The sequence below is a fragment of the Hemitrygon akajei genome, chromosome 11, assembly GCF_048418815.1.
Source record: "Hemitrygon akajei chromosome 11, sHemAka1.3, whole genome shotgun sequence".
NCBI classification, from domain to species: domain Eukaryota; kingdom Metazoa; phylum Chordata; class Chondrichthyes; order Myliobatiformes; family Dasyatidae; genus Hemitrygon; species Hemitrygon akajei.
Window position 1 is genome coordinate 165,839,235 of NC_133134.1, and position 25,063 is coordinate 165,864,297.

At 43.5% G+C, this 25,063-nt stretch overlaps 1 protein-coding gene across 2 annotated transcripts in view; it reads left to right on the forward strand.

Moving 5' to 3' along the window:
* Positions 1–2,104: 2,104 nt before the first annotated feature.
* uqcc1 (ubiquinol-cytochrome c reductase complex assembly factor 1) overlaps positions 2,105–25,063 on the forward strand; it is a 170,632-nt gene continuing 147,673 nt past the window's right edge. The window contains exons 1-3 of one of the 2 annotated variants that reach the window (XM_073062171.1): positions 2,105–2,205; positions 17,605–17,739; positions 23,869–23,979. In XM_073062171.1, coding sequence (XP_072918272.1) covers positions 2,188–2,205; positions 17,605–17,739; positions 23,869–23,979 — 264 coding nt within the window. In that variant the 5' untranslated portion in view covers positions 2,105–2,187. The remainder of the gene's footprint in view (positions 2,206–17,604; positions 17,740–23,868; positions 23,980–25,063) is intronic. The other variant, XM_073062172.1, reaches the window with a different exon arrangement.

Below are 25,063 nucleotides of genomic sequence, written 5' to 3' on the forward strand. Positions count from 1 at the left end.
ATCTTCCGATCCTATGTCACATCTTTGTCACGATTTGATGCCATTCTTTACCAGCAGAGCCATGCCACCCTCTCTGCCTACCTTCCTATCCCTCTGATACAGCGTGTAACCTTGGACATTCAATTCCCAACTACAACCATCCTTCAGTCACGATTCAGTGATGGCCACAACATCATACCCAAAAATCTGTAAAAGTGCAACAGGATCATCCACTTTATTTCTTATACTCCATACATTGAGATATAACAGTTTGAGTTCTGTATTTGCTAGCCTTTTTGATTCTGCATCCCTAATGCACTGATACTCACCCTACTGGCTGCAGTTATCTCCTATCTTCCACCTGCCCTTCCTGACAGTCTGACTGCACAATATCTTTGCTTTCTTACCATCCATCCTATCCTGAGTCCCTTCACTCAGGTTCCCACCCCCCTGTCAAATTATTTTAACCCCCCTCCCAACAGCTTTAACAAACCTGCCGCAAGAATATTGGTCCCCCTCGAGTTCAGGTGCAACCCGTACCTTTTGTACTTTTCTCCTCCCCCAGAAGAGTTCCCAATGATCCAAGCTCTGCCCCCCGCACCAGCTTCTCAGCCACGCATTTATCTGCCAAGTCATCCCGTTTCTACCCTCACTGGCACGTGGCATGGGCTGCAATCCGGAAATTACTACCCTGGAGGTCCTGCTTCTCAGCTTTCTGCCTAGATCTCTCTTTTCAGGACCTCTTTGCTTTTCCTTCTTATGTCATTGGTACCAATATGTACCAAGACATTTGGCTGCTCTCCCTCCCCCTCCAAATGCTGTGGACGGGATCAGAGACGTCCTTGACCCTAGAACCTGGGAGGCAACATACCATCTGGGTGTCCCATTCACAGAATCTCCTGTCTGTTCACTTGACTATTGAGACCCCTATCACTACCGCTCCCCTCTTCTCCTCTTTCCCTTCTGCACCAGGAACCCATGCTCTGTGTCAGTAACCCGGTCTCCATGGCATTCCCCTGGGAGGTCATCTCCCACAGCAGTATCCAAAATGGTATAGTAATTATTTCGGGGAATGCCTACAGGTGTGTTCTGCTCTAAGTGTCTATTCACTGTCACATTCCTTTTCTTGACAGTCACCCAGTTAATCGCCTCTTGCAACTTCGGGGTGATTACTTCCCTGTAACTCTGATCGATTATCTCCTCACTCTTCCGCACAACCTGAAGGAGAGTGGACCATTGAGCAGGGGGAGGGAGAGAGGCATATGAGGAGAAGAGTTAAGAGCCTGGAGTGGGGAATTGAAGGAGAGGGAATGGGAGTGGGTAGAAATTGCTGCTCATGCCCTCAGGTTGGAGGCTACCCACATGGAATAAGAACTGTCGCTCCTCCAACCTGAGTGGCCTCATCGTGGCAGTAAAGGAGGCCATGGACTGACGCGTCAGAATGGGAATGGGGATTGGAATTAAAACGGGAAATCTTGCTTTTTTTTTGCGGATGGGGCAAAGGTGCTCGTCAAAGCAGTCACGCAGTCGATGTCGGGTCTCAGCAATGGAGAAGAGGCTGCAGTCTTTCTTTCTTTCATATTCCCTCTACTTTATTTGTTTCTTAAGTCAACGGATCTTGCTGAATTTGACTGTTTTGAGCCAAATTTTAGCTCTCCAACATGCACCTCTGCCTGAGGCAAATGCTTCCCCGCTGAATGTTAATGCATGAATTACCAGCAAATATTTTAATAACCATCATAACTCCCTAATGTTCCCTATGCTGAAATGAACGTGACCTGCTTGTCTGGCTTAGAATTTTTGTTTAATGCAGCAAACTCCTGGAAAGAAAAAGCAAAGGATTTTGTGAACTATTAACCATTAATTCCACTCTTAAATACTTGTTACCATTGACTGAATATCAGAAACAATATGGTTTTAAAGAAAATTAAAATATAAGATTGTGCAATTACAATTTGTTCCTGCATCAATTCCAGCATGTGATAATTCCCACGGAGTCTCCCGCTCTCCCCAGGGCTGCTCCCAGTCCGATCTGGGGAGTCCAGCGGACTCCGCTGGTGCCGGGATAGGAACGTTTGTTTAGTGTTCCATGTTTTCCGCAGCTACCCGGAGTGGTGAGTGGAGAGCACCGTGTTCGACTCAGAGTCGGACTGGGACAGCTGGGGACCGGAAACTCGAGGGGAAGGTCAGGACAGCATCGGCGGGGGGATGAGTGGAGGCTCCCTGGTGAGTGAGTAGAGGGAGAGGAGAAAGAGTGGAGGTTCTCTGGTGAATGAGGGAGGGGGTGGAAGGAGCGGAGGCTCACTGGGGAGTGAGGGTGGGAGAGAGTTTTATCCCTCTGCTGAGGGTGTGAGTGAGGGGTGTCCCTCAGGAGAGGGTATGTCTTCAAATGAATGATTGAGGAAGGACTAGATTTCTGACGAGGGAGGGAGGGTTCGCTAGTGAGTGAGGAGGGTGGTGAAGGAAGGAGTGGGAGGGCATGAAGAGGAGAAAGGGAGTGGAGGCTCACTGGTGATGGAGGGTGGGAGTGAGGGGTGTCCTCTAATGATTGAGGAAGGGTGGATCTCTGAAAAGAGAGGGAGAGAGGGGACGTTCACGATTGAGTGAGGGGATTGAAGTGAAGGAAGGAGAGGGAGAGGTGGTCCTTTGGTGAGTGAGGGTGAAGGATGGGGTGGTGGTCGTCCTCTTGTAAGTGGGGGGGGAGGAACGTGAGGAGGTAGGGAGTGGGAAGGAGAAGGCAGTGGGAGAGTCTGCAGACTGAGGGAGTGAGGGGCGAGGAGCTGAGGCAGGGAGTAGGGGCAAAGAGTGAGTGTTTATGTGATGAACCTAGAAGAAATATTGATTCCTCAGTGATGGTTGTTGAGGAAGTGATCTAACTCACTATGGACAGACATTTGCTGGGTGGACTTAAGGAAGATCTAGACAAAGGGGACATGGGGAGGATCTTTCCAATCGTGGGACAGTCTAGGACCAGAGAGATCAGCCTCAGAACAGAAGGACATCCCTTTGGAACAGAGATGAAGAGGCATTTTTTTAGCCAGAGGGGATGAATCTGTGGAATTTATTACTAAGGATGGCTGCATAGGTCAAATCACTGGGTATATTTAAAGTGGAGGTTGATAAGTGCTTGATTAGTAAGAGCTTCAGAGGTGACAGGGAGAAGGCAGGAGACTAGATTTGAGACAGAATATAAATCTGGCATGATTGTATGATGGTGCAGACTCTGGGCTGAATGACCTGATTTTGCTTCTGTGTCTTATCGCAGTGCCGTGCTGCCTTTTTGGTGCCACTTGTATGTTGGTTTTAGGACAGATTCTCTGATGTGATGACCAGAAGGCATAGGAGCTGGATTAGGCCATTCAGCCCATTAAGTCTGCTCTGCCACTCCATCATGGCTGATCCATCATCTCTCTGAACCCCATTCTGCTTTCTTTCCATAACCTGATTCATCAAAATCCTGTCAACCTCTGCCTTAAGTAGACACAATGACTTGGCCTGCACAGCTGTCTGTGGCAATGAATTCCACAGATTCACCACCTTCTGGCTAAATAACACCAAGGAATTTTACGCTGGTTGCTGGATGTTGTTCTTATTCACTGCTGCTGAAGGGGGTTGTGTATTTGTGAGGTGCTGTTAATGGAATCTTGTTAAGTAATTGCTGTACATTCACTTGATGTCACACATGTCAGCAACAACACATCAGTGAGGGACGGAGAATGGTGAACAGGGTGCCTGATAGCTTTGTGTTTCTTGGATGTTGTTAGAGTTAAGGACATGTGAGCTGTTCACTATTTCTTTTAAAGTCATGCAGTCTTTCATCCATTTAGAAAAGCAATGTGTTCCTCAAAAAAAAACTAAGAGAAATTTTGCAAATTACAAAGGTTGGGTGAAAGGTATGATGCATATTTTAGCACATTGTTTTTCTATGTGTAGAGTGGCACACTTTTTTTAAAGCAGAAAAATAAAGATTCATTATATTGAATGTATGCCAAGTTCACAACTTTGTTGCAGATGTTGTTACATGGAGGAATATCTATTATTGATTCATGGTATTGAAAGCTGTGCTGAAGATGTGTGAATGTATCAACAGAATAGCCTTCCAGAATGCACAGAATTGGGTGGCAAGGTAGCTTAATGCTGTTACAGCCCCGGTGAGCCAGGTTCAATTCCATTGATGTTTAAGGCATTCATACATTCTCCCCATGTCTGTAAGTTTCTTCCAGGTGCTCGGGATTCTCCCATATTCCAAAGTCCTATGGAATAGTAGATTACTTGGTCACATGGTTTTAATTTTACTTTACTTTTATTGTCACCAAACAATTGATGCTAGAGCATACACATCACAGTGATATTTGTTTCTGCTCTTCGCGCTCCCTGAAGTACAAATCGTAATAAATATAATAATTTAAATTATAAATCATAGTTAGAAAATAGAAAAGGGAAAGTAAGGTAGTGCAAGTCAGGTCCAGATATTTGGAAGGTACGGCCCAGATCTGGGTCAGGATCTGTTCAGCAGTCTTACCACAGTTGGAAAGAAGCTGTTCCCAAATCTGGCCGTACGATTCTTCAAGCTCCTGAACCTTCTCCCAGAGGGAAGTGGGACAAAAAGTGTGTTGGCTGGGTAGCAGAGGCTCATTGGACAGGAACACAATCAGGGAAGCTCACCAAAGCCCCTGCTTTCTGAGGAGGCTCACATCATTCTACAGTTGTGCAGTCGAGAGCATCCTAACATGCTGCATCACTGCGTGGTGTGGAAACTGCACTGTGACAGACAAAAAGACTCTACAACGGGTGGTCAAAACTGCCCAACGCATCACCAGCACCATCCTACCCACCATCAAGGACATATATACAGTGTAACGCCCAGGTTCATAGTCTCACGAGTTTGGCAAGACTGGAGATTGTTTACTCTAGACTTACACAGCCAAGGAAACTTGGGGGTTTCAACAGAATAGTGTCTGAAAAGGACCAGTGACATCAGGATGGATGCTAGGCACTCTGCTCATGGACTCTTTGTCTCATTCCCGTCAGAAAGATCCCGCATGGGAGGTTAGTTAGGAAGATTCAGTCACTAGGTATACATGGAGAGGTAGTAAATTGGATTAGACATTGGCTCAATGGAAGAAGCCAGAGAGTGGTAGTGGAGGATTGCTCCTCTGAGTGGAGTCCTGTGACTAGTGGTGTGCCACAGGGATCAGTGCTGGGTCCATTGTTATTTGTCATCTATATCAGTGATCTGGATGATAATGTGGCAAATTGGATCAGCAAATTTGCTGATGATACAAAGATTGGAGGTGTAGTGGACAGTGAGGAAGGTTTTCAAAGCTTGCAGAGGGATTTGGACCAGCTGGAAAAATGGGCTGAAAAATGGCAGATGGAGTTTAATACAGACAAGTGTGAGGTATTGCACTTTGGAAGGTCAAACCAAGGTAGAGCATACAAGGTAAATGGTAGGACACTGAGGAGTGCAGTAGAACAGAGGGATCTGGGAGTACAGATACATAATTCCCTAAAAGTGGCATCACAAGTAGATAGGGTTGTAAAGAGAGCTTTTAGTACATTGGCCTTTATAAATCAAAGTATTGAGTATAAGAGTTGGAATGTTATGGTGAGGTTGTATAAGGCATTGGTGAGGCCGAATTTGGAGTATTGTGTGCAGTTTTGGTCACCTAATTACTGGAAGGATATTAATAAGTTGAAAAATTGCAGAGAAGGTTTACAAGGATGTTGCTGGGACTTGAGAAACTGAGTTACAGAGAAAGGTTGAATAGGTTAGTACTTTATTCCCTGGAGCGTAGATGAATGAGGGGAGACTTGATAGAGGTATATAAAATTATGATGGGTATAGACAGTGAATGCAAGCAGGCTTTTTCCACTGAAGCTAGGGGAGAAAAAAACCAGAGGACATGGGTTAAGGGTGAAGGGGGAAAAGTTTAAAGGGAACATTGGGGGGGGGGGTTTCTTCACACAGAGAGTGGTGGGAGTGTGGAATGAGCTGCCAGATGAAGTGGTAAATACGGGCTCAATTTTAACATTTGAGAAAAACTTGGACAGGTACATGGATGAGAGGGGTATAGAGGGATATGGTCCAGGTGCAGGTCAGTGGGACTAGGCAGAAAAATGGTTCGGCACAGCCAAGAAGGGCCAGAAGGGCTGTTTCTGTGCTGTAATGTCCTATGGTTCTAAAGGAGGCTACGTAGCATCCATGCCAGGACCACTGCACACAAAACGGATGCTGTCCCCAAGCAGTAAGGCTGATCAACACCTCTACCCACTAGCCCAACCTAGCACAGTACCAACCACCACTACTTTATCATTTGCTGTCAGTCTCCTATGTACCTCCTTGTATGCTCCTCATATGTTAACCCCTTCATTCCTGAAATCAGGTTGTAGTGGCCAATCTGGAACCCACACCACCAGGTTCAGGAACACTTATTACCCCTCAGCCATTAGGCTCCTGAACCAAAGGCAATAACTTCATTTACCCCAACAATGACCTGTTTGTCATAGAATAGAATAATTGTATTTTCCATGAACTCACAAGGACTCTACAACTTGTGTTCTTGATATTTTTTGCTTATTTATTTACTACTGGTATTTTCTTTTTGTACTTACAAAGTTTGTGCTCTTTTGCACTCTGGTTGTTTGTCTCTGCCCTGTTTTTTTTCTATTGTGTTCCTTTCTGCCCACAAACAAATGAATCTCAGTGTGGTTTATAGTGATATATATGTACTTTGAAAATAAATTTGCTTTGAACATCTTCTGCCTTTAATGGAGAATACTTGTGCTTAGCTTTGTTTAACATGGGGTGGCTGATGTGCGAACAGTCACCACACGGTCCTTGACAGGTCGGGGTCAGGATCCAGTGGCATAGCATGAAAGATGACTGGGCATCCTTCACTGCCATTGTGATGTGCCATCAGCTTCATCACTGAGGGCTTGGTTGGATCGTTCTCGACCTTACCTTAGTCCAGATGACCTCACTCTTGGGATCTCAGGAACTCACAAGCCTCTCCACCACGACGGGGTGACAATCCTCGGAGAAGAATCGGTGAAGTTCAAGTGATTGGCAGATTGCCCCACCACTGTTCAAAAGCAGAAGGGAGTTCTCTTCACGTCTGCGTCAACATTCAACCTATACAAGAACGAACCGCACAACACGTTAGCTTTTGGTGCACAAGTTCACTGTCAGGTTTGCCTACATGTCACTGCAGTTCAGAATTGAATAATTGTATATTCTGGGGAAAGATTAGTATTTATCTGATAGCCTTCCATCCTAGCTATTGAAGTACAGTGGCATGCAAAAGTTTGGGCACCCCTGGTCAAAATTTCTGTTATTGTGAATAGTTAAGTGAGTAGAAGATGAACTGATCTCCAAAAGCCATAAAGTTAAAGGTGAAACATTCTTTTCAACATTTTATGTAAGATTAGTGTATTATTTTTGTTTTGTACAATTTTAGAGTGAAACAAAGGAAAGGAGCACCATGCAAAAGTTTGGGCACCCGAAGAGATTTGAACTCTCAGATAACTTTTACCAAGGTCTCAGACTTTAATTAGCTTGTTAAGGCTATGGCTTGTTCACAGTCATCGTTAGGAAAGGCCAGGTGATGCAAATTTCAAAGCTTTATAAATACCCTGACTCCTCAAACCTTGTCCCACCAATCAGCAGCCATGAGCTCCTCTAAGCAGCTGCCTAGCACTCTTTTAAAAATTAAAATAAATGATGCCCACAAAGTAGGAGAAGGCTATAGGAAGATAAAGTGTTTTCAGGTAGCCGTTTCCTCAGTTTGTAATGTAATTAAGAAATGGCAGTTAACAGGAACAGTGGAAGTCAACTTGAGGACTGGAAGACCAAGAAAACTTTCCGAGAGAACTGCTCGTAGGATTGCTAGAAAGACAAATCAAAACCCCCATTTGACTGCAAAAGGCCTTCAGGAAGATTTAGCAGACTCTGGAGTGGTGGTGCACTGTTCTACTGTGCAGCAACACCTGCACAAATCTGACCTTCATGGAAGAGTCATCAGAAGAAAACCTTTCCTGCATCTTCACCACAAAATTCAGCGTCAGAAGTTTGCAAAGGAACATCTAAACAAGCCTGATGCATTTTGGAAACAAGTCCTGTGGACTGATGAAGTTAAAATAGAACTTTTTGGCCACAATGAGCAAAGGTATGTTTGGAGAAAAAAGGGTGCAGAATTTAATGAAAAGAACACCTCTCCAATTGTTAAGCATGGGGAACATTTCACTGGTAGAAGGAAGAATGAATTCAATTAAATACCAGCAAATTCTGGAAGCAAACATCACACTGTCTGTAAAAAAACTGAAGATGAAAAGAGGATGGCTTCTACAACAGGATAATGATCCTAAACACACCTCAAAATCCACAATGGACTACCTCAAAAGGCGCAAGCTGAAGGTTTTACCATGGCCCTCAGAGTCCCCCGACCTAAACATCATCGAAAATCTGTGGATAGACCTCAAAAGAGCAGTGCATGCAAGGTGGCCCAAGAATCTCACAGAACTAGAAGCCTTTTGCAAGGAAGAATGGGCAAAAATCCCCCAAACAACAATCAAAAAACTCTTACCTGGCTACAGAAAGTGCTTACAAGCTGTGATACTTGCCAAAGGGGGTGTTACTAAGTATAATTGGCCTTGCCTATCCGCGGGGGATTGGTTCCTGGACCCCTCGTGGATACCAAAATTCGTGGATGCTCAGGTCCCTTATTCAACCTGTCTCGAAAGCGGTGGACCTTAGGACCCAGCAGAACCCCAGACCTTATTTAACCTGTCTCAGTGCGGTGGACATTAGGACCCGGCGGTAGAGATCTGAATCCGCAGTGTTTCTGTTCGCGAAACTAATCACAAACACGATTGAAAATAAAGTGGAAATAATAAAGCGATCGGAAAGAGGTGAAATGCCATCGGTCATTGGAAAAGCGTTAGGCTACGTCAGTCAATGATTGCAACAATTTTAAAGGATAAAGTGAGAAAGGCCCTGCCCCGATGAAAGCTACAATTATTACTAAGCAACACAGTAAGCAAACCCTCCTGATGAAGGGTTTCGGCCAGAAACGTCGTCACTACCTCCTCCCATAGATGCTGTCTAGCCTGCTGAGTTCTTCCAGCATTTTGTGTTTTTATTTATTTCCAGCATCTGCAGAATCACTCATGTTGCAGTGGTTTAATTATTGGGTTTTGGGTTTTTGATCCTCCACATCAACCCTGCACGGTGGAGAGCGCACTTGGGAGCAATCTGTCCCGAGTCGCAAGAACTTCCGTTCCCGAGCCCGGCACTGAAACATATGTTCTTACGTGTTTTATATGCATAGAAAGGTAAAATATAAACTATATACTAAGACAAATGTTTGACTAACTGATGCTAAATAATATTGGATGTACCTGTTCTGACTTACTTAGTAAGAGAACTTCCGATTCTTTTTTGATCCCGATCCATGATAACCCACGCACATCCTCCTGTATAAATCATCTCTAGATTACTTATAATACCTAATACAATGTAAATGCTATGTAAAATGGTTGTTATACTGCATTGTTTAGGGAATAATGACAAGAAAAAAAAGTCTGTACATGCTCGAACAACAAGTGCTGGAAGAGCACTTCCGGGTTTTCGCGATTCGTGGTTGGTTGAATTCGCAGATGCGGAATTCACGGATAAGGAGGGCCGACTGTACTGACCATGCAGGGTGCCCGAACTTTTGCTTCGGGCCCTTTTCCTTTTTTATTATTTTGAAACTGTAAAGATGGAAATAAAAAAAAACTTAAAATATTAAAGAAATGTGTCATCTTTAACCTCATACCTTTTGGAAATCTGGTCATCTTTTACTTGCTTGACTATTCACAATAACAGAAATTTTGACCAGGGGTGCCCAAATATTTGCATGCCACTGTATTTCTATCCATGAAGTAGGAACTATAGCAATCCACGTACACAACAAGCCCCACGTACTTTTAACTTGATGATGTACATTGGGTGATAAATGTTGCCTGGCAACTGAGAGATGGCTCTCTTTCACCACTTTGAATAGTGTCGCAGGATCTTTTATTTTTTTATTTTTATTGAGATGCAGTGCAGAACAGGTTTTTCCAACCCTTTGAGCCATGTGGCTCAGCAGCCCCCATTTTAACGCTAGCCTAGTCACGGGACGATTTATAATGACCAATTAACCTATCAACTGTTACGTCTTTGGACTGTGGGAGGAAACCAGAGCACCTGGAGGAAATCCATGTGGTCACTGTGAGAATGTACCCAGGTCACTGGTGCTGTAAAGTGTTGTGCTAACCACTACACCTCAGTGCATACCTGTGAATGAAGGCAGAGCCTCCTTTGCCTGGAGATGTGTGCAAGAAATCATGGGGCTTTGAGTCAAATGCAAGTCGTAACCAGACCCTGGCTAGCTTTTTTCTGGTAATGCTGTTAGAATGTTCTCTGCGGCACTCCCCTGGAGGCTACTGCATTTGGTTAATGTTCCAGAGTGAATAGATAATAGGCAGTGAAACTGAGATTAGGAAGGATCCTTTATTATTGAACTATGAGAAATTGAGGGATTGGTCTACAAACCTCTCGGTTAGTACATGTGTTTAACTGAATAGATAAACAGAATGAAGTTCAAATGATTCCTCAGTTCTGCTGGGATTTCTCAGATAAACCGTGGCTTTCCATAGCTATTCTTCCCTGTCAGGGGTTCCCTTCCTTTTTTATGCCATTGGACCTGTACCATTAAGCAAGGGATCTGTGGACTTCAGAAAGGGAATCCCTGTTCCATGTGTAGTTTTGAAATATGTGCTGATAAACTGTGGCTTCAGTAAAATGAAAGCCACATTGTGATGTTTAACGTTAAATCTGGAAATGATAATGATTGAGAACTGTGAGAACACGATCACCACAGAATACTAACGCAATCTTTAGAAATTCTAAAGGCAGGCAAGGATCAGAAGTTTTTGCCAACCTTTATTGAGATCAAATTTCAGGGATTACATTTGCAAGAAAATGCATAGTACAAAATGTTGCTGCTCTTTCTGGAAGTGCTAATTTTTGACGACTTTAGTGTCAGATGCAAGTGCTCCAACTTTTTGTGAAGGTCACGGCTGGTCTTTTAGCTCACCACCCTGTTGCACTAACCTCAAACAGACTTCAATTCCCCTAAGATCCAAAAATCCATCAACCTTTCTTGAATACACTCATGAATACATCACGCAGAACCTTCCTGGGTAGAAATTTACCAAGTTTCATCATCTGGGTGAAGCATTGCAACAGGGAGTCATAGAAATGTCCAGCACAGAACTAGGCCATTCAGCCCATCTAGCCCATACCAAACCATTTAAACCGCTACTCCTATCGACCTGCATCGGGACCATAGCCCTCCATACCCCTACCGTCCAGGTACCTATCCAAACTTCTCTAAAACATTGAAATCAAGCTCACATGCAGCACCACTTGTGCTGGCAGCTGGTTCCACACTCTCATGACCCACTGAGTGAAGAAGTTTCCCCTCATGATCCCCTTAAACTTTTCACCTTAACCCATGACCTGTAGTTGTAGTCCCACCTAACCTCAGTGGTAAAAGCCACCTTGCATTTTCCCTGTCTGTAGTCCTTTATAATTTTGTGTACCTCTATCAAGTTTCCTCCCAATCTTCTACGTTTCAAGGAATACAGTCCCTAACTTACTCAGTCTTTTCTTATAGCATGAACTGGAAGGTTTGAGTGGTCTTGTCCTTTGATGCAAAGTGTGCAGATCATGGTCATGCAGATCTGTATGTGTGCTAACCCTGTAATCTGGTAGACAGAGACTAATTTCTACAGTTTTTGGGAAAAGGGAACATACATTATATTGGAGAAGCTGTTATGTAACAGGAAGCTATTCAGTCCTTCTTCCTCTTACTGGCTGTACATAAGAGCTATCCATTTAGTACAAGCCCAGCCTTCTGATCCATGAATGCTGAGTCCTGGAAATTGCTTTCATATATTCATCCAATTTCCTTTTAAATGTCACTCTTCATTTTACTATCCTTCAACTTTTCTGTTGGTGCCTTCTGTATCAAAGCATGTCACTCTACGTATAAAATAAAATCTCTGTAAAATCTGGAATCCCAGCCACGAATTCTGGCACCTGGCTCTATTGCAGGTCATTATGTGCAGCTCAGATTGGTGGTTTTCTGCCTGTGACAGTGAGGAGCTCATTCCAAAGCCCCTGATACTTCTTGTGAGTTACTGGAGGCTCCAAATCCATTCCAGACAGTACCTAAGTTTGATTGCACACAACACAGCACAATTGGTTTCTGTAATGGGGTGCTTTTGTCCTGAGTGTTTTTTAAATACTTAAACCAGCATCATTATTGTAATGCTTCCTACATTACAATAATTCAATGTCAATGTACCACGATGTCTTGGATGTTTCTAAACTGGTGCCACAGCGGGCATTTCTAAAAATAAAGGCAATGAAAATCAAAGTGTTTGATTTTTGAAGGTTTAATCACGCAGTGTTTCAGAAACAAACACCACCACCCAGGTCATCCTGTCTTCTTGCTGTTCCCAGCGGAGACTCGGGACCCGCACCACCAGCTTCAGGAACAGTCATTACCCCTCAGCCATCAGGTTCTTGAACCAGAGGGGATATCTTCACTCCATTTGCTCCATCACTAAACAGTTTCCACAACTTTTTTAAAGGACTCTACATCCGGTGCTCTCAATATTTATTGCCTATTTATTATTATTATTTTTCTTTTTTATTTACACAATTTGCTGTCTTTTGCACATTCTCCATTCTGTTTGATGCAGTCTTTCATTGGTTCTATCGTGTTTCTTGTATTTGCTGTGAATTGCCCACAAGAAAATGAATTTCAGGTTGTATTTGGGGACATATATGTATTTTGGTAATAAATTTACTTTGATTTCAATGCAACAGAAATATTTGGGGTGCTGTGGTGGCATGGGGATTAGCACGATGCTATTACAACTCAGAGGGTGGAGTTCAATTCTGGCATTGTTTGTAAGAAAGTTCATACGTTCCTTCCTGTTTCAATAGTACATTTAATGTCAGAGAAATGTATATAATATATATCCTGAAACGTAGGTTGCACAGAGGTTTCTTCCAGGTGCTCCGGTTTCCCCTCTCAGTTCAAAGACGTGCCAGTTAGTAGGTGAATTGATCATTGTAAATTGTCATGTGATTAGGCTAGGGTTAAGTTGGTGGGATGCCGGATGGCACAGCTCAAAGGGCTGGAAGGGCCTGGTCTATGCTGTATCTCTGAGTAAGCAGTGGTAGTCACGGAATTGTGAGAGACAACTTATATATAAATTATACAAAGCCATCTGGATGTTAGTGCAACCAACTTTACCCTGAGGCTTGGTTACACAACTTGGAATGAGCATCCTTGCCAAATGCTTGGCAGCCTATTTGCATTAAGTGACTGTGTCCCAGCTTCTCCAAACAGAACTGACTATTCCTGTGACTGAAACTTGTCATTTGCATTGTGCTTCTCTTTAATTCAGGACTATTGATAAAATAGGTGTATAATCTACGCAATCACAGTCTAACTTGTTATAACCTTGCACTTTATTGTTTCCTCCAAGGGCCCATAATGTTGTCATTGTACGGAGGCTTTCATGCCTCGATGACCCAGAGACCTATGTTGGCTTGCATCTGGGTGTTATGCTTTCTCTCTTGAGAGAGTGACCAATCCCAACAGGTCAGAGGGTAGAGACCGGTTTAAGAGTGGTGCTCTGGGTTCAGGGGTTCAGCTCAGGGCTAATAATCCTGACTGGTCAAATAAAACCATTAGAGAAACAGTAATGAAGAATCCTTCTACACTGTGTGCGGCAGTATTTCTGAGTCTCCACCTGGGACTTGCGTGGCTGACAGTAGTGAAAACTGAGAGGAAACTACTGGCACGATGAAGGCAGCCCGGAACTCCTCCAAGAACAAGACCTAAATTAGTTTCTACAACGATGGTGAAGGACAGACAGTGGCAGAGGACCTTCATCGCTGCCCTGAGCGCAAGCAGGCATAACGGGCATAAGTACTTAATTTTTTACCGGCACTGAACTTTCTCTGTAGCTTTTACACTTTATTCTGCATTGGTGTTGTTTTACCCTATTCCAGCTCAATGCACTGTGGAATGATTTGATCTGTTTGAAGAGTACGCAAAACAAGCTTTTCACAGTAACTCAGTACATGTGACAGTAATAAACCAATTCCAACTTACTTTGTGCCCTTCCTGCAAACCTTGTTAAATATACCTTGTTTCTCCACATAGAACCAATTATGGCAGATGCCCACGTCTCAAAAGCACTCGAGCTACGTGGGATTTGTTTTTTTTAGACTGGGACCAGTCAGGTGGAAAGCTGCATTTCTCTATGCTTTAAAAACATGACACTTTGTTGTTGGTGGACAGACATGTCTCTCTGTGGATGGGCCTTCCAACCTTCATGGCCACAGTTTACTCCAAGTTACTCGCTGGTCTGATCATTCCCATAAACCGCCTGAATTTCTGGGCCCCAACAGCAAGCAGTGCTTTTAGATATTCTCATGCTTTCATCCCAACATCTCCAATTGCTTTTGGTTTTTATTTGCCTGTTATTTCAAATCGATATCTTCCAGTTACCAACCTCCTGCCAGTGGGAAGAGTTGTTTCTGGTTGTGTCGTGGTTAGTGTAAGATTGGGGTTGGGTTCCATGCTTTCTCTGTAAGCAGTTTGTAGGTTCTCCCCATGACTGGGTGGGTTTCCTCTGGTTTCCTTCCACGTTCCAGAGAGCTCAGTGAGTTGTGGGCATGCTGTGTTGGTGTCGGTAGCGTGGCGACTTGCAGGTTTCCTTCAGGACCTTTTAGATTGAGTTGGTCATTGACACAAAACAACACATTTTATTAACAACAACACACACAAAATGCTGGTAGAACACAGCAGGCTAGGCAGCATCTGTAGGGAGAAGCGATGTCGACGTTTCAGGCCGAGACCCTTCGTCAGGACTAACCGAAAGGAAAGATAGTAAGAGATTTGAAAGTAGTGGGGGGAGGGGGAAATGCGAAATGATAGGAGTAGACCGGAGGGGGTGGGATGAAGCTAAGAGCTGGAAAGGTGATTGGCGAAAGTGATACAGAGCTGGAGAAAGGAAAGGATTATGGGACGGGAGGCCTCAGGAGAAAGAAAGGAGGGGGGAAGCACCAGAGGGAGATGGAGAACAGGCAAACAACTAAATATGTCAGGGATGGGGTAAGAAGGGGAGGAGGGGCATTAACGGAAGTTAGAGAAGTCAATGTTCATGCCATCAGGTTGGAGGCTACCCAGCCGGTATATAAGGTATACATTTTATTGTATGTTTTGATGTATATGGGACAATTAGTTAGCATTTATTTACCCCACCAAACCTCTATCAAACATAATGCGTTTGAAACAGAGTAGGAGATGTTTCTTTTTGCACAGAAGGTTGTCTCTGAGCTGTGGAATGGAACTGCTGGGTTGACTCAGCTAGGAGCTGGCATTGATCCAATGGGCCAAGTGGCCTGTTTTGTGTTGGAACCTGATGAGTTCGTGATCCATAAATTCTTCAGAAGTCAAAAATGAGGCGGAAAACTTTGTGATTGTGGTGTTTATTAAGTGTAATAAGGATACAAAGAAAAGACATGACAAGTAAGTTGTTGTCATCCAATACTAAAAATTACCTTAAACTAGAAAAGTAACAAGACATTTCAAACTTTTGAATAGCCACGTTCGGGTGGTGTGCTGCTTGCTGCAGAAAAAGTATGAAGCTTGTAGTTCAGGAGTTCCTAACCTGGAGTCCACAGACCCCTTGCTTAATAGTGTTGGTTCATGGCATAAAAAAGGTTGGAAACCCCTGCCCTAAAAGAATATAGAATCAGCTACACTACAATTATTGGAAAAGTCACTGAGCAGTTACATGTATATAGTTAATTTTTTCTAAATATACGCAACAACAGGAAAAGTGAAACTACAAGAAAAAAAGTAACAATTTTATTCACTCAGATGCAACACTTGTAATAAGTAAATTAATCCTGACTCCAACTCCCAGATGCATTGTGCATTCTGGTGCTCAGAGAGCACTATCACTGACTAGTTCTGAGAACAGTCCCGGAGGAGACATTCAGCTTTTTGTCCTTGTGTCTATCCCATTGCAGCTCCCCCAGAGCTCAATAAATATTCCCTTTCAAGTATTTACACAATAGTTTTAAGGTTACTCTCTCAATCACACTGTCAGGCAAAACATTTCAGATCATTACTGCCCTGCTCTATGCTGTGTGTAATAATCTGGCTGGTGTAAAGTGGTTTAATTTCTTATATGTAGCTACATTATCTGTGACCTATGATGAGGAAATATGTTGTGGTTTAGAAGGTCCTGTGTGTATTATTACATATATAAAATCTTCCCCCGTAATTTCCTTTGCAATTTGGTAGCAAGTTGCAGTAAAGAGGGAGGGCCATTCTCCTCATTGTTTTCCACTGGAACATGGTCAGTGAGTACTCTGATGCATTTCAATTCCCTCGTGTTCCTGTATATTTTTTTCACTTTGCCTTGCTTTAGAACTGGAAGTAATCATGGCAATGGAACAGTCTGGAGTTCCACCACTGTCTCGTACTACTGTCAAGACGTCTCATTCTTCAAAACAGAGTGCACGAGTTATCTGGCTTCACATGAGCCATTCAACCTTTGCATTTGACATAAGTGGGCTGGTGTTTGAAGTTTGGTTATTATTTAAACTTTGCAGCGAGCTTCAACACTGAAGTCCTGTATTAGCACTTCAGCAATTGCAGGGAATCACGAAGACTTGGGAATATTGGATGGTACCTATGGGTAAACTCACCTCACTATGTGAAGTTGGAGTGGGTGGTGAGATTTAAGGTGGCACATTTATTCAAGTGAATAATTTCTTGCCTGTGAAAACAGGTGAGGACGGTTGCTTCCACCTTTCTCTGAGCACGAGTAAAATTCACAAAAGGAAACATGATGGGGAAATAGAATATTACAGCACAGTACAACCCTTTTGGCCCACGATATGTTGACCTTTTAACTTGCTCTATGATCCGTTCCCTTCTACATAGCCCTCCATCTTTCTATCATCCAAGCGCCTATCTAAGAGTTTCTTAAATGTCCGTAATATTTCTGCCTCTGCCACCACCCTCACAACGTATTCCGTGTACCAACCACTCTCTGTAAAACAAAGCTACTGCTGTCCTCCCTATGCTTTCCTCCAGATACCTTTTGTATTACTCATTTCAGTACTGGGAGACAGTCTCTTTGCTTTTTATCATTTTATACATCTCTTGTCAAATCTCTTGTCATCCTTCTCTCCAGAGAGAAAAGCCTCCAGACCTCTTGCTCAACCTATCCTCATAAGACATGCTGTCTAATTCGGGCAGAGTCTGGATAAATCTCCTCTGCGCTCTCTAAAGCTTTCACGTCCTTCCTATAAAGAATCAACCAGAACTGAACACACTCCTCTTCCCTTTGAGCACGAGTAAGAGTTCACAGCAGGTGATGAGATGGGGGAAATGTGGCCATTGCCCTTTCACTCCTACTGATCAGAGTAACGGACAGGTTTTGGTGTTCGTGCACTGCGCAGATTTGATTTGCCTTTTCGTTTCCTTTCAGCTCCGTGTGTTGTGGCAGAGTGCAGGATTTGGCATCAACCTCTTCAGGCTGGGCAGACCTGCCTTGGGCAGTAGGCTACTGCGTGCATCACCTGGACATCCACTGCCATTCTGGGCTGCTCACTCCACACCAAGGGTGAGTTCTGTGAGGGGAAGCGTGTGATCTGTACAAAAATCATACAAAGCTTCAAAACCATCTGCTTCAGGATAGCTCCTTGACACTGAAATATTCCTGTTGCCAAGCTATTTATCAGCTTATTTGCAATTCAAAGCAAAAAATCTTGAGACTAGATAATTAATTGTCACCTACCCCAGCTCTGTATCTTAGCTATCTGTACTCTACAGGTATGCAAAATTATGAGGGGTATAGATAGGGTAGATGCAACCAGGCTTTTTTCACTGAGGTTGGGTGCAACTACAACCAGAGGTTAAGGGTGAAAGGTGAGAAGGTTAAGGGGTACATGAGGAGAAACTTCTTCACTCAGAGGGTTGTGGCAGTGTGGAATGAGCTGCCAGCACAAGTGCTGCACTTGGGCTCAATTTCAAAACTTAAAAGAAGTTTGGATAGGTACATGGGTAGTAGGGGTATGGAGGGCTATGGTCCTGATGCAGGTCGATGGAAGTAGGCAGTTTAAATGGTTTCAGCACGGACTAGATGGGCCAAAGGGCCTGTTTCTGTGCTATACCTCTCCATGATGTTCTATGACTCTAATTCAAACTTATTGGTTGCGGATGGGTGGCTGTTAGACTTCTTAATACCCTGTTGTAATCCAGCACACATATACCCCCTGTCTGAATGCCCTCCTCCCACTCCTCAGCTCACAGACACACTCTCATTCTGCACTGGTTACTTTTTATTGTTTTGCATATTTATACAACTATTTATTTAATTATGATAGTATCAGTGACATTATGCTGTCTCACATAATCATGTACCTCACACTTTATGTCAGCCTGTCACTCTCCAGGTCATGCCACACATGGACTTGTGCTGATATTTTGAGACTGCATGTGCTGTGTGTGACTGTGTGTACTGTGGTTTGCACCTTGGCCCCAGAGGACTAGTGATTTCCTGTAGATGGATACACGTGTCTGATCGAATGGCAATAAGCTTGAACTTGTCTTGAATGTGCTGAATATCCATCGCAGATTAAGGTGAATTACTTAATGTATTGGTCAGTTCAAAAGAGAATCTGAGTTCGTTTTTAATTTATACAAAGCCACAACCCAATATTCAGCTTTATTTAGCTAGTGTATGTCAAAGCATCATACGGGGCAGCAACCGGCCCTACCAATCAAGATGCCCATCTAAGCTGGTCCCATCTGACTGCCTTTAGCCCATAAATTTTTCTTATCCATGTGCCTGTTCAAATGCCTTTTAAATGTACCTGCTAGGTGGTGAGGCGGAGATACGTCTCTACCCGAGGAGCTGTAAGGCGCTCCTTCCCTCCGCTGGCCTGCACGTCATCCTCGTGCAGGTGTAGTACCTGCATAGTCCCCGCTTCCCCCACTGATCAGCTTCGCATGAAGCCATGGGAGCAGGTGGAGGATGGTCTTCTTAACAGCCGGTACATATCACAAGTCCTGGTTATGCGACCACTGGAGCCAGGCAATCTCTGAGGTGCATTGGTAATGGCTGGGGTCACCCATCTTGTAAAGGCATTGCCCAGAAGAAGGCAATGGCAATCCATTTCTGTAGAAAAATTTGCCAAGAACAGTCATCGTCATGAATAGGCCATGATTGGCCATTTTATACGACACAGTACAAGACGAATAAATGAATGTACCAGCCTCCATTACTTTCTCTGCGGTTTATTCTGTACACTGACCACCCTCTGGGTGAAAAACTTGCCCCACAGATTCACTGAAATTTTTATTTATTTCATTTGAGATACAACATGGTAGCAGGCCCTTCTGGTCCAACAGGCCCACGCTGCTCTGTTACATTCATGTGACCAATTTTCCTATTAAACCTGATGAAGGGTCTCGGCCCAAAACGTTGACCATTTACTCTTTTCAATAGATGCTGCCTGAACCACTGAGTTTGTCTAGCATTTTGTATGCGTTCCTTTGGATTTCCAGCATTTGCAGATTTTCTGTTTGTGAACCTACTAACCCATACATCTTTGGAACATGAGAGGAAACGTGAGCACCTGGAGGAAACCCATGTGGTCAAATGGAGAACGTACAGTAAAACACAGAAACATAGAAAATAGGTGCAGGAGTAGGCCATTTGGCCCTTCAAGCCTGCACCGCCATTCAGTATGATCATGGCTCATCATCCAACTCAGAACCCTGTACCTGCTTTCTCTCCATACCCCCTGACCCCTTTAGCTACAAGGGCCATATCTAACTTCCTCTTAAGTATAACCAATGAACCAGCCTCAACTGTTTCCTGTGGCAGAGAATTCCACAGATTCACCACTCTCTGTGTGAAGAAGTTTTTCCTCGTCTCGGTCCTAAAAGGCTTCCCCTTTATCCTTAAACTGTGACCCCTCGTTCTGGACTTCCCCAACATCGGGAACAAGCTTCCTGCATCTTGCCTCTCCAATCCCTTTAGAATTTTATACGTTTCAATAAGATCCCCCCTCAATCTTCTAAATTCCAGTGAGTATAAGCCTAGTCGATCCAGTCTTTCTTCATATGAAAGTCCTGCCATCCCAGGAATCAATCTGGTGAACCTTCTTTGTACTCCCTCTATGGCAAGAATGTCTTTCCTCAGATTAGGGGACCAAAACTGCACACAATATTCTAGGTGCAGTCTCACCAAGGCCTTGTACAACTGCAGTAGAACCTCCCTGCTCCTGTACTCAAATCCTCTTGCTATGAGCACCAACATACCATTCGCCTTTTTCACTGCCTGCTGTACCTGCATGCCCACCTTCAATGACTAGTGTACAATGACACCCAGGTCTCGTTGCACCTCCCCTTTTCCTAATCGGCCACCATTCAGATAATAATCTGTTTTCCTGTTCTTGCAACCAAAGTGGATAACTTCACATTTATCCACATTAAATTGCATCTGCCATGAATTTGCCCACTCACCTAACCTATCCAAGTCACCCTGCATCCTCTTAGCATCCTCCTCACAGCTAACACTGCCGCCCAGCTTCGTGTCATCCGCAAACTTGGAGATGCTGCATTTAATTCCCTCATCTAAATCATTAATATATATTATAAACAACTGGGGTCCCAGCACTGAGCCTTGCGGTACCCCACTAGTCACTGCCTGCCATTCTGAAAAGGTCCCATTTATTCCCACTCTTTGCTTCCTGTCTGCCAACCAATTCTCTATCCACATCAATACCATAACCCCAATACCGTGTGCTTTAAGTTTGCACACTAATTTCCTGTGTGGGACCTTGTCAAAATTTTTTTTGAAAATCCAAATATACCACCTCCACTGGTTCTCCCCTATCCACTCTACTAGTTACATCCTCAAAAAATTCTATAAGATTCATCAGACATGATTTTCCTTTCACAAATCCATGCTGACTTTGTCCAATGATTTTACCTCTTTCCAAATGTGCTGTTATCACATCTTTGATAACCAACTCTAGCATTTCCCCCACCACTGATGTCAGACTAACCGGTCTATAATTCCCCGGTTTCTCTCTCCCTCCTTTTTAAAAAAATGGGGTTACATTAGCCACCCTCCAATCCTCAGGAACTAATTCCGAATCCAGTACATACTCCTTACAGCGGGAATTGATCCCAGGTCACTGGCACTGTAAAGCAATTTGCTAACCGCTACGTTATCGTGCCTCCCCTTGAGCTGAGTTCAGCACTTCAGGTTCTAGCATCCTGCTGCTGCATTCCACCCCATGTTTTCTCCATTTGAAGTCCCACTGCTTGCTTCTTATCTGAGATCATAAACAGCACCCTCCAAAATCTGTGACCTACAATCCCGGAGGAGAGGAACAACAGACATTAGAGTACGCTCTGCAAGTTCTCCACACCATTCTGACATGGAGATATTTTGTCGTTCCTTCTTTGTTGCTTGGTTTGAATTCTGGAACTGCTCAGCTAGCAGCCCCTGAGCACCAGCAGTTAAGAGGGCAGCTCAACACCACCTGTTAGGGTTGAGAATTTAATGCTGTCCTTGCCAGCAATGCCTATATCTCATGATTGAATAATAATAAATCTGAGGAGACTTGGCAAGATTAGTGCAGGTATGTCAGTGAAAGGAATTTAGATTTGATTCAAATGTAGGAAATTCTGAAAAATTCAGCACGGATTTTGGTTGTTCTGCCTTTCCCCATATCAGAATCTATTTGCTCAGGGATACCACTTCCTGCTTTATTTTCCACTTCTGTCTGCTTCTCCGAGACTCGGCTTGCTGACTTGCACCGCATCACTTTCACCAGAAACTGCCACTCAATGTCAGCAACACCATATCAATTGTAGAAAAAAGCCCGGAGGTCCGTGAGTCAGTCCTCATTAGGGGATCAGAGGTGAAGAGGGTCGGTAAATTCCTTGGCGTTAATATTATCGGACAATCTATCCTGGAATTAGCGTGTAAGTGACCTCACAAAGAGGGCACAACAATTTCCTTAGATATTTGCATTGGTTCGGCAAGTCACCTAAAACTTTGGCAAACATCTATGGATGCACAATGGAGAATGTCCTAGCTGGTTGTACCACAGTCTGGTATGGGAACACTAATGTCCAGGAGTAGAAAAGTCTGGAGGGGATATTTGATAGTTATATTAAATTTTGAGGGACATATATAGAGGCTTTTTTCACTGAGATTGGGTGGGGACCACAGCCAGAGGTCATGGGTGAAAGGTGAGAAGTTTAAGGGGAACTTGAGGGGAAACATCTTCACTCAGAGAGTTGTGAGATTGTGGTATGAGCTGCCAACACAAGTGCATGCAAGCTTGCTTTCAATGTTTAAGAGAAGTACATGGAAAGTAGGGGTATGGAGGGCTATAGTCCCTGTGCATGTCGATGGGAGTAAGCAATTAAAATGTTTTCAGCATGGAAGAGATGGGCTGAAGGGCCTGTTTTTGTGCTGTACCTCTCTATGATGGGTGCAGCCCAGACCATCACAGGCAAAGAATTCCCCACCATTGAGCACGTTTACATGGAACCACGGAAACAAGAAAGCAGCATCCATTGTCAACAACCCTGCCACCCAGGCCATGGCAGCCTTAAATCCCACACCACCAGGTTCAGGGACAGTTATTACCCTACAACCATCAGGCTCCTGAATTGGCACATATAATTTCACTCACCACAACTCTGATTCCACAATCTACAGGCTCATTTTCAAAGACTCAACAACTCATGTTCTCAGTATTATTTATTTTGTTATTTGCACAATTTGTCTTCCTTTGAACGCTGGTTGTTTGTCAGTCTTTATGTATAGTTGTTCATCAATTGTATTCTATTTCTTTATTATCCTATAAATACTTGCAAGGAAATGAATCTCAAGGTAGTAGATGGTAACTTGTGAATACTTTGATAATTATTTTAACAATGATTTTGAACTCATGATCCCTCCTGGCAAATTCTAAATTTCTTTTCCCCATTCTTTCCTGGCTTTGTCCTTCACTATCTCCACGATGACTTCTAAACTAAGATACTTGTGCTGCTCCAGTTCCAGCCTCTTAATCACTCTCCAGATTTCACCCCTTCATCACTGGTAGTCATGTTGTCAGCAACCTAAGGTTAAAATTCCCTCCTCTCAGAACTATGCACTTGTGTCATAAGACTATAAGACATAGAGTGGAATTGGGCATATGGCCTTTTGAATCTGCTCAACCCTTCAGTCTTGGCTGATTTATTTTTTCTCTCAAACCCCATTCTCCTGCCTTCTCTCCGTAACATTTGACATCCTGACCATTCAAGAACTTACTAGCTTCAGCTTTAAATATACCCAATGACTTTGCCTCCACAGCCTCACTCTGGCTAAAGAAATCCTTCCTCATGTCTGTTCTGAAGAGGCTTGCTTGTATCCTGAGCCTGTATTCTGGTCCTAAATTCTCACTATAGGAAACATACTCTCCAAGTCCACTCTATCTAGGCCTTTCAATATTTGGAGGAGTACCCTCAGCAAAGTATTCCTCCAAGCCTAATCCTTTGCAAAGCATTTGATTGTCTCGTATCTTCTGTTGTGGCCCACTGTTGACTTGTCTGATAATGTTCCTGTGAAGTGGCTTGTTAGTGCATGTTTGACTACTGTTGTCCCTGGCATTTGAGTTCATGGTTTGATAAGCATTGTTCTGCTGATCTATCACTGACATGTTTGCTCTGTTTTTAGCAGTGTTACAATGTGAAAAATACAGCCCAGCCTGTTGAGGAAGAAGTTGGACCCTTCACCAAACTGATAGAAGCATTAGGATTCACTGGACCGCTGAAGTACAGCAAATGGGTACTACTTTTGTTTTATACTGATGCACTTGGGAGATTTTGGAAGTTGTGCAATCTCTCCTTTAAAAGAAATAGTGGGTTCTAATGCTGTGGTGTTCAGAATTGGGTTTATTAACACTGACATGTATGCTGTGAAATGTGTTTTTTTATGGCAGCAGTACAGTGCAGACATAGAATTAATATAAATTACAAAAACAGATCATGCAAAACAAAATGGACTAATTGGGTTGTGTTCATTGACCATTCAGAAATCTGATGGTTAAGGCAAAGAAGCTGTTTCTGAACCATTCAGTGTGGATCTTCAGACTCATGGGTGGCCCAGTAGCGTAGAGGTTAGAGGGGTGATTTTCAGGGTTCAGTTCCTGCAGCAGTCTGTAAGGAGTTTGTATGTTCTCTCCATGGCCTCCAGATGCTGTGGTTTAGTTTGTTTATTTAGTGATGCAGTGCAGAATAGGCCTTCACTGCCACATTCCAAAGGTGTACGGGTTAGTAAGTTGTGGGCGTGCTGTGTTGGCGCGAGAAGCGTTGTGACCCCCCCCAGCACATCCTCGCACTGTTAATCGTCGACGCAAATCATGCACCTCACTGGATGTTTTGATGCACATGATAAATGAGGATCAGACACATGTTTGTCATGAAATTTATTGTTTCGCATCAGCAGTATAGTGCAATACTATAAATTATAAGAAATATATATATTTATAATCATTGAATAAGTAGTACAAAAATATTGAGATACTGTTCACAGGTTTAGTGTCTGTGCAGAAACCTGATAGCGGATGGGAAGACTCTGTTCTTAAAACGTTAAATGTGTGTCTTCAGGCTCCTGTATCTCCTCCCTGATAGTAACAATGAGAAGAGGGCATGTACTGGGTTGTGGGGGTCCCTAATTATGGATGCTGCCTTTTAATGACATTGTAGAGTGAGGTCAAGGATCCATCTTATTGTACAGGTAGCCTGTTCAGTAGTCATGGAATCTTGGTTTAAGGTTTCTTTTGGAAATTTAGTACCATGGCCATCACACCCTTCATGCTGCGTCTGGATCATCGATCTCGACCTCGGTCTTGGTCTCAGTAAAATGGAGT